Consider the following 10,300-nt stretch of genomic DNA (forward strand, 5'->3'; position numbering starts at 1 on the left):
CTACACACCTATATGAAGCCAGATTTTCCTCACATCCTTCAACATCCAGGTACAGACTGAATGTCAAAGCAGCTAAGAAAATCCAGCTTACCCACTGAAAAATGGTTTAAATGATATTTTTGTTATGTATATTTTACATTTTTTTAAATTCAGTTTTTTATTAACCCAAACAGACATTAAACCAATATGCAAAAATATAAAGTGGTTTCCCCTTCTTGCCAATTTGTTTTTGGAAATAAGTTACTTTTTGAAATATATATTCATTTTTATCAAAATGTTATTTATATTAACATGCAATGGATATAACACACTTATTATTATTTTGAAAAGAATTAAAGAAATATTTATTTAAACTTCTCAGATTGTTTCAGTTTCTAATATAATAAATATCAAGAGAAAAGTTATACAAACAAGATCTCTTTCATGTCCCTAGTAATTTTTAGGAGTACGAAAGAGTACTGAGATCAAAAAGTTTGAGAACCACTGGCTTACAGAGAGGCTTATAAGCCTAGGACCCCGATCTTCAAATCCCTTCCCACTCTCCAGCACCCCCCCTCTAGGCCATAGCTGCTGCCATCACTACTGCTACCTGGACTGCTTCTGCCTTACTGCCAGCTCCAGGCTCAGGGTCAGAACTGATGTTCCCACCAGTTCTAAGGGACTGAGCTCAACTGTGGAGAGGAGGCTGGAGAATGCTAGAGAAACTAAAAAAACAAAAACAAAAAACTGATCTCCAAAAGCAAGCAAGTTTTAGAAAGTATGGCTTTATTCACCAAAAAAATGACCCGCTTATGGGCTGGGGTTGTGGCTCAGCGGTAGAGTGCTTGCCTCACGTGTGTGGCCCTGGGTTCCATCCTCAGCACCACATAAAAAATAAATAAAGATACTGTGTGTTCATCTACAATTAAATAAACTTTTTTTTAAAAAATGACCCGCTTAGCCACGCACTGGGTTGGCATGGCTAGCACATGGCTCAGTTCTTTAGATTCATCAGCAAACTGGCTGTAATGTCATTGACTTCACCCGTCTTCCTAAAGCCTGTCTCCCTATCTGTGTAGGCCTGACCACTGCTGAAGTGAATGCTCCCTCTGATGCCACTCAGTTCCTTCCCTCCATTCTGAGCAACACCCGAGTCTAGAAGTCACATGTCAGATCCCTTCCTGTTCAAAAAATGTACATCCCCTTATAAAGTTCCCTCCGTGATGCTAGAGCCTGTTGGAATGGGTCTTTAGGAGTCTCATGTACCAAGCACAAATAGCAGCCAGAGCCACATGAGTGAAATGTCACTTAGTCCAGGTCTTCCAGTGGTCAGCAGATTCCTACCACCACCAAGAGAGAGGATCTGCAGAATTTTAATCATATTACTACATCAAATCCCAAAGAAACATCAATACTAAGACCATTAACTCACAGAAAGAGAATTCAGGTACAGCTTAATCACACTCATACAGGGAAAATTCAATATGATGGGATTTTTTTCCAAGATTATTATTCCCCTCAACGAAGTAGAGAGGTGACACTGTCCAGTATGTAGAAACAATTACTATTTGAAACAGGCTAACTAGTAGATGAGAACCCTGAAACTTCTTTACTTACTCTATTTTCTCCTTTTACACTTTTCCCTTTCTTAATAACTCTACTTGAAAAAATGACCTTCCTTCCTTTTGCATTACACCAGCGGTTTGGCAAATCTTATCCTTAACTTTGTCAAACGTTGAGTCTATTTAAAATCTTGCCTTCAGAATCAAAAGCTGTGTGCAACTTACTGGAAGCCATATAACTTGGTCCCAAAGACCCGGAAAAAGCTGTCATGGGTACCGCTTGAGCATAGACTCTACAGGTGGCTGTCATCTCCCCCTCCCCAGTCACTGAGTTACATTTTCTGCTTCATCTTATCTCTGCCACTTGCTGCCTAAGAGACTGTGTTTCAACATGCACAGGAGACCCAGATCAAGAATGTGGGTAAGCACAGAATTTCCAAGAGGGGAGGTGGAGCCATCAGCTAAGGAGCCCGCACCACAGCTACAAGGCTTATATGCTTAGGAGGAGACAAGACACCCACATCGGAGGGAGGAAGGAAAGCCCTGTGCATGCAAGGGCACCCAAAACTGGGACCTTGGTAGGGCTCTTAGCTGTCAGAAACAAGGATGGGCTGGGGTTGTAGCTCAGTGGTAGAGCGCTTGCCTCTCACGTGAGAGGCACTGGGTTCAATTCTCAGCACCACATATAAATAAGTAAATTAAATAAAGGTCCACCAACAACTAAAAAATAAAAATAAAAAGAAACAACAAGGAGCCCAGACTCCCAGTATGGGACAGGTACCAGCAAAGATGAAGCAGAGTGCTTCAATCCACCCAGGCAGCAACTAAGCAGGAAGTCTTCTAAGTACCCCCTTCAGAAAAGGCGAAGGCCTTAGTCACTGAGGTGGCAAAAGGTGACGATACGTACAAATCTCTCCCCTAAGGGATCCAATAGCCCAGAATTTGGCCTGGGTAGTCTTGTCTTTTCTAATCTCTACATCTAACAGTGCAATTTGCCAGACACTCCTTTTTACAAGGATGTAATCAGTGGTGTGGACTCGGAGGAACTGAGCAACCTGGCTCCAGCTCCCTCATATCCATGCAGGGAGAAGAAGGCTAGAGAAGCTTCCTAAGTTTCACTTTCTGTCCCTGTGACTCTACATCAACAGGAAAAGCCAACAGCTCTGGATAATACTACTCATCTTTCTTGTCTCTGCCCACAGCAGAAAAGAATGGCCAGGTCCCCCACAGGCCTCAGGGTTCATCCCAAATGCTGCAAAAGGGCCCTTATTCCATCACTCAGATCAGCCTGCTCCTCCTTATCTCCTCGCTTTGTAGGTCATTTCCAAAACCCTATCTCTGTGTCAAAAAATTCCTTCAGCTTTCTCTCTCGGTGACTGGCCTCCCTGCCTTGGATTTCACACACGCATTCCACAGCTCCCTTCCTGCTTTATGTTTTCTCCTTAGAAATGATCATAAGACAAATGCTATATTTTTGTTATTCATTGTTGAACTCCCCTAACAACTCCACTATTAGAAATTCTCTATAGAAGACCAATTAATTCAAAATTCCTGTTCCTTATTGCTATTGGAATTTTTATCAGTTTTGTTCACCGCTGTACCCTAGAACTTAGCACTGTACCTAGCATGGAATAATTTGTTGAATGAATAAATGAACAAGACAGAGGTTCCAAGCCTGTTTCACCTTCTGCAAATCTATCCTGCAGGCTCCATTCACACCATGGGCATGGCCAAAGGCATCTCAATCCTTCCTGACTCCAGACCACCTCAAGGTCAACTCCAGAAACTGAAAAGACTGTCTCCCATTGAGACCATCAGGCCCCTCCCCTCCTCCTGCCAGCCAGTTTAAGTCTGGCATAGAGTCCCATCCAGTTGATCTTCACATTGCTCACACCTGCCCCATCATCTTCAATGCCACCTCAGTTACCTTCATTCAGACCATCACCCCATCTGGGATTTGCTCAAACAGCTCATTAATCCTCAATCTCATACCTTTCCATGCTACAGTCCTTAGAAATGAAAGAGCAAGCTTTCTAAACCTGTTTTGTGCTTCAGTGATGACCAGTGACTTCCCTCAACTACAGAATCAAATCCAAACCCCCTCAAGCTATACACTTCTTTGTTCTGATGAATATGGACAAATGCCCTGTGCCATCAAGAAACACCACCATCCAAGCCATTGCCCGGGACTGTCCATTCCACACTTAAGGTTCTTCTTTGTCCTCCTGGAGAGCCACACCTTGATCTCAGGACACTCTCTAAAGTGTCCCTGACTCAAGGACCTAGTCTACAATAAGACTGGTAATCAGGAGCTCCCCAAGGTCAAGAGCTGTCATAGGTCCATCTCCACATCCTCAGTGCCAGGCACATATGGCAGAAGCACTGCATGGATTTTAGAGAGAGAGAGAGAGAGAGCACACAGAAGTAATGCAATAACCTTCCACACAGCCTTCTCACATCAAGGGCATGGAGCAGCTTCCCTTCATGCTGCCAGACCAATTCTAGAATCCCTGCACAGCCCACTGGTGCTCATTTCTAGAGTTCTCTACCGGGACTTTTATCAGGAAAGGGATGAGAGATAAAAAGTAACACCCAACATTACACAAAGAAACCTGCCACAAGTTCAAAGATGGAATGCTGAGAAAAATCTTACACACTAAGCTTAGCCATGTACATGAAAGGGCTTCTACAGGTTAAAGCAGATTTGTACATCGGGACAGTCATCAGGGTCAGGAAGTTGTGTAGACATATTCTATTACTGGAGGCCTGTCCACAAAGGTTTCAAAATGAGCTGAAGAACGCAAAAATCACAGTCTCAAGGAAACAGTTAAAGGAGGAATACTAAATTAAAAAAATCAGTGGGTTAGCTAAGGCTTCTATGTTTTCCTACCTCCATACAGTACTAAAACTTTTCCTTTATAAATATACAATGTACACAAATTTAAAGAAAAAGCTAATTTACCCTAATTGAGATTATTTTAAATCAGCAAACCCTTCCAGACTTTTTAAATTTTTTTACTTTTTGGTCAGTGTCTTTGGCCTACATATTGAAAATAAAAATTACCAATAAATTAAGAAAAGTAGATATTACCAAAGGTTTGAGGACTTGGCAATTTTCCAAGCTTGACACTTGATAATTGCACCTGTTTTTTATTTCTGAAATTCCAGAAATAGACCATACAAAGTACAACTTACAAAACTGATATTGTTGTCCTTTGGCCCAACATATCTGATTATTACCACAATGTAGTACAGTCCAGCACCCCTGTAGAATCTGTCTCATAATCCCTGACGACAGAGCCTATAACTCTCAGGTCCTACAGATGCCAAAATGTCAAGGAGGGATTACATCCACACCCAACTCCACTGACACTTTTGGGCTCAAGAGCAGATGCCACCCTCATAATCAGAAAGACACTTGTCATGGCAGAAGCATTCAAGTGAACTGAAAGTGTCATTTCTGACCTCAACAACCCAACAATTAAAGCTCTTCAGGTCAAAGGCAATTCTCAGGTGAAAATATTTTGCTACTATACCCATAAATTCTTCAACAACAAAACAAATGCAATAAAAAAATTCAGGAGAAAGATAAAGCACCTTTCCAGATAACAAATAAATGTGGCGCTCAGATCACAAACCAGAGAAGGAAAATGCTCATCCAGCACACGGCAGTGTTGCAAGGCCCACAACCTATACAAGACCAACCCAGCCACTTCGCAGCCTCTGGTTTAAACTCTCGCTTCTCCCATGGTTGAGAAATATTCCTTCTCCTTCTGAGGATTCCCTCTCCCGGGGCTTTTAGCTGTGTAATTATGCAGCATGTGGGCACCACAAAGTACAATACAGCTTCACAGACGTAGGCTTTTAGAAATCAATGTTATTTTCTCTACATACTTGTAAAACAGAAGTTCCTTCAATCCAGAAGACTTTTAGTAAAACATAAGAACTATTTCAAAGAGCAAGAAAGGGTAAGAAACACAGCAGATGACTTAGAATTCTTGTTTTTGGTCCCACTTATTTATATGCCACTTCCCAGACCTCAGAGAAAATTTTAAAAAATAATAAAATAAGCAGCCCAGTAAAAACAATAAGAACAGCAGTTAGGAACATAAGACCAGGGACCAGGGACAGGGGCCAGATACAAATCTGAGGGCTGAGGGAGGGGGCACTGGAGCTTCTTGTTACCTTTTTCACTTTCAAATCATCTGATGGCTGGTAAAGTTCAACAGTCTAAAATGCTGGGGTCGGGGCTGGGGGTGTGGCTCAAGCGGTAGCGCGCTCGCCTGGCATGCATGCGGCCCGGGTTCGATCCTCGGCACCACATACAAACAAAGATGTTGTGTCCGCAGAGAATTAAAATAAATAAATAAATATTTAAAAAAATAAAATAAAATAAAATGCTGGGGTCTATGTGATAAAGACAAGGACCATAATAACAAAGCATTGTTCAACAAACAAAAGTTGAAAGCTGAAAATGAAAACATGTTTTAAGAGATGTGGGCAAAAGCAGTGTGCACTGAGAGGTGTGCGATTCCACCTAATTCTTAAAGGCCCTGCAGGGCACAGCTGACTTCCCATCTCTATTTTGACAATAAGCAAAGTAAGGCCTCAAGGGGAGAGAGGTTTTAGTCTTCATAGTTTTGTCAAAAGGGATAGAGGAACGTATAGATGGACATGGGACATTAAGGTGACTAGAGATTGCAAAGGCAATCTCTAGAAGTGCTAAAAAGTTCTGACTGCTAAAGGGCTCCCAAATCCTTATATTCTTGGGACAGGCCCCTGGAATTTTAGAAATGTCAACAGCTGACTGGCAGTAAAGGCACTTTCAAGGTCCTCCCTCCTTCTAAAGGTCTCATCTAGGTCAGCACTATCTCAGTGTCCATGTCCACAGCATGACTAGGTCTGTGATATTTGACTCACTGGAGAAAAAGTCACACTGATCCTGAGATTCCCCCATGGTTGGTATCCTGAGACAGTTGAGCTGCCTCCAGACACTGATGCTGCAAAGAGATTTTTTAAAATTATTTAATACAAACAGGATGGGGAGGAAGATGACAGAGTAAAGAAATGCACATACCTTTCAACTGGTCAGCAACCACACTCTGGCCAAGGCGTTCAATAACTTTCCCATCTTCCATTTCGTACCGGTCATCTAAGTATTTTGCAGTGGCCTCAGAAATGTGAACTTTGCCAGCCACTCCCAGCTGCTCCATGAGATTGGCCAAGTTCACATCATTGGACCACACATCAAACTTGAACCTTCTCATGCCCAAGATACCACACAAGACAGTCCCTGTGTGAACCCCAACGCGCATGTTCACCATTTCCTTCTTCTCCTGGCAGAACTGCTCAATAGCTTTTATCATGCCTAGGCCCATTTCAATACAACAGTAGGCATGGTCTGCCCGAGGCTCTGGACACCCTGCCACACAATAGTAACAGTCTCCCAGAGTACTGATCTTCTCACATTTGGTCTCCTCACACAGTCGGTCAAAGCGACCAAACAGGTCATTGAGGAGCCCCACCAAGGCATGAGCAGACTTGTTGGCACTCATCTTGGTGAAGCCTACAATATCTGCAAATAAAATACTAACTTCTTCAATCTGCTGCATTTTAAAAGGGCGGAATGCTATAGGAGCTTTCTGTATGGAGAACTTTTTCTTCCTGTTCTTGGGGCTAGAGGTAGCATGCCTCTTGATGGAATTCTCACTTTCCTCATCCCCCTGTTTCATTAAGTCATCGGCTATGATTCTTGGCATCACAGAATGAATCATCCTCTCTTTGAGGGCCTTTTCTACTTCCAGATCTTTTCCGTGCATGATGGATTGTCCTACCTTGAGGAAGGTGCTCCTAGACCTCACCTGAGACATGACAAACAGGTGGATCCCAATGGCATGGATGCAGACGTGGAGCAGAGCTCGGCTCAGTAGCTCCCAGTGCAGGGCCTGGGCTGCGGGGGAGGGGAAGCAGTCTTCATCTCGGAAGTGATAGCCAAATGTCTCAAAAAGGACTGAATAGGCCACCCCCAAAAACAAGCTCAAGTACAAAGGTAAGTGCATGACCGTGTAGAGTAAAAGGAGCACTTCCACGCACATTGAAAAGCTCCCCACTTGGGATAGGCAGGTGTCTGTGGGCTTGGTTGCAGGAGTATGATTGTAGCTGTCTACGCGTCCTGAGAGGGGTGTCAAAACCTGAAACTGGGCAGCCAGGGTCAGGGCAAATACCAGCAGGGTGAGAGCCAGCGAGGTCCACGCGTAATGTTGGGTGTACAGTTTGGTGAAGGTAAACAGAAAAAAGCCCACGCACACCACCAAGAAGCACAGAGTGGGGGCCACCATGACGAACAGTTTGGATCTCATGTGGACAGCGAAATAGATGCTCCAGAGAAGGCAGGCGAAGCCAACATAGAAGAGCGCGTACCGGAAGCGGCGCTGGGTCTGTGGGAAGCAGCGCTCCAGGCAGGCCTCCTCCAGGTTCACCGAGTCGAACTTGGGGTTCCACCACCGGCTGGAGGCCCTCTCGAACAGCTGGGGCAGCTTCTTCTGCCTGCGCAGGCGGCCCCCGCCACCCACTCGCCGGGGAAGGCCCCCGGAGTCCCCGGAGCTGCTGCAGCTGGATGAAATGCTGTACTTGCAGTGCTTGGGGTGGCTGTTGGAGGACAGCTGCTTGGGATTGATCTTGACCCTCACGCTATTGCTGTCTCCGCTCGAGTCGCAGCTCACCTCGGTGCTGTGGTGATGCAGCAGCTGCTGGTGGGGCGGGGAAGCCATGTTGCCGAGCTCTCAGAACCTCCCCGGCCGGGTCAGGGGTACCTGCGGGCAAAACGACGAGAGTTAGAGTGACCCTACTACACAAACGTCCGGAGGGCCACGCGACCTGTGCGTGTCCTGGGTGCGGCCTCCAACAAGCGACTCGGGGAAGCCACCATATGCTCACAAAAAACTGCCGATTTATCGGACAGTCAATGCCCCCCGCCCCACCTTCGGGAAGCAAGAACTGCCCGGGACGGACCTGGTGCTCCCGAGGGTCCTGGCGCCGCGGCCGCCCTGGGTCCTGGGTCCCGGACACAGTGCGCTCCCCTCGGGCGCCCTCGCCCGCTGGTGGCCTCGGCGCCGCACGCCTCCAACTGCGGCTCCGGAGGGAAGTTCAGACCTTGAGCGCTCTCGGCACGGCGACCGGCTTTCGCAAAAACAACTCCGCCGGGGGCGAACAGCGCTTCATCCTGCAGCAGCGGCGCCCGGTGCGTCAAAGGCGCGCGGGCCGGACCTGCGGCGCCGACCGCGTCCCCTCCCGGAGCGGCCGAGCCCGAGCGGGCGACCCCGTCTCGTGCCCCTGGTGGCCACCCCCGCGCTCCTCCGGGCTCTGCCCGCGGCAGGGGACGAGTCCCGGCCCGCGGATTTGCGGAGCCGGAGGCGGGCAGGCTGCCCCCGTCGGAGCGGCCGGTCTAGCGGGGCCTGCTGCCCGCAGCCGAGAGCGCCTGGCCCCCACCTGGGGGCCGACAACGACCAGGGCCAAGCCGCCCGGCTGAGCACAGGGCGCCGCACGGGCCCCTCAGCGGGCAGCGGTGCGGCTGCCGCAGAGCCCAGCTCCCGCGACGCCGGCCAGGACGCCCGCCCGCCTGTCCGCCGCGCCTACGCCCCGGGGGCCCCTGCCCGAGCTAGAGATGCCGCCGCGGCCGCACCCGCCTCCAGCCCTCCCGCGGCCGCTGCCTCATGTCGGAAGAGCGGCCGCTGCCGCCGCCGCCACCATCTCCGGCCCCCTCCCCCTCCCGCTGTCACTGACAGACGCGCGTCCGCGCCGCCCCTCGCCCCGCCGCAGCGCGCACGCGCGACCCACGCACGCCTCCGCTCCGGGCACGCGCACGGGCCGCGCGCCGCCCCGCCTTGGAGCGCGCGCGGGGCTCGGGGCTGCGGGGCGGGGCACGCTCGGCTCCGCCCCCGCTCGGGGCCTCACCGCCCCCAGGCCGCCAGCTGCGGGCGTTGCGACCCGGCCACCCTTCGCCGGCTGCCCAGAATGCCTGGAGACCACCTGCCCGGGAGAGGACGAGAGCTGCTGGGGTGGCACCGAAGTTTTCACTAAATTTGCCTAAAGGGAGGCTCCCCTTCTACAAGAGACGAATGCGTGCCCCGAGTGGCAATAGGTCCTCCCTGAACCTGGTGCTCACCGCGTGACCGCCACTGAGAACTGTCCCAAAGAGAGCTTGCCTCCCATCGTTGGGCGCCTTTCTCGCTCCTCCTGAAGAACTGTTTTTCCCTTTACACAAATGAAATTTTCAAAGGTAAACACTGTCTGCCACGTGTGAATACAATCCTGTACTCCCCAGAACTATCCTGACCCTTTCTTCCACATATAATACAGCACTTCCTGCCAGTCACAGGGATCTCTTCTTGCCCTCCCCCAACCCCCAGGCCATCCCAAGGGCCCACGCCAAGTCTCACTAAAAATTAGAGGATATAAAAGTAAAATGTGAACTATCCATACAATGGAATATTATTTGGCCATAAAAAGGAATGAAGCTGTGACCCATGCTACAAGGAGTATGAACTTTGAAAGCATGCTAAGTGAAAGAAGCCAGAAACAAAAGGTCGCATGTTGATTTTATTCATAGAAATGACCTGAACAAGTAAATCCATAGAGATAGAACACAGATTGGTAGATGCCAGGGTTGGAGGAGGAATTGGGGAGTGACTACTAATGGGACTGCTATTCTCTTTGGGGTGATGAAAAATGTGGAAGTAGAAGTAACACAACATTGTGAA

The 10,300-nt window shown here is 48.3% G+C and overlaps 1 protein-coding gene across 2 annotated transcripts in view; it reads right to left on the reverse strand.

The window, feature by feature from the left end:
* Adcy9 (adenylate cyclase 9) overlaps positions 1-9,143 on the reverse strand; it is a 110,021-nt gene extending 100,878 nt beyond the window's left edge. Inside the window, exons 1-2 of one of the 2 annotated variants that reach the window (XM_058579406.1) lie at positions 8,553-9,143; positions 6,619-8,353 (exon numbers count right to left, since the gene is read on the reverse strand). In XM_058579406.1, coding sequence (XP_058435389.1) covers positions 6,619-8,311 — 1,693 coding nt within the window. In that variant the 5' untranslated portion in view covers positions 8,312-8,353; positions 8,553-9,143. The remainder of the gene's footprint in view (positions 1-6,618; positions 8,354-8,552) is intronic. The other variant, XM_046444157.2, reaches the window with a different exon arrangement.
* Positions 9,144-10,300: the final 1,157 nt, after the last annotated feature.

This window comes from Marmota monax, unplaced genomic scaffold (genome assembly GCF_021218885.2).
Source record: "Marmota monax isolate L192 unplaced genomic scaffold, Marmota_monax_Labrador192_F-V1.1 WCK01_AAM20220418_F8-fsc00035, whole genome shotgun sequence".
NCBI lineage: Eukaryota > Metazoa > Chordata > Mammalia > Rodentia > Sciuridae > Marmota > Marmota monax.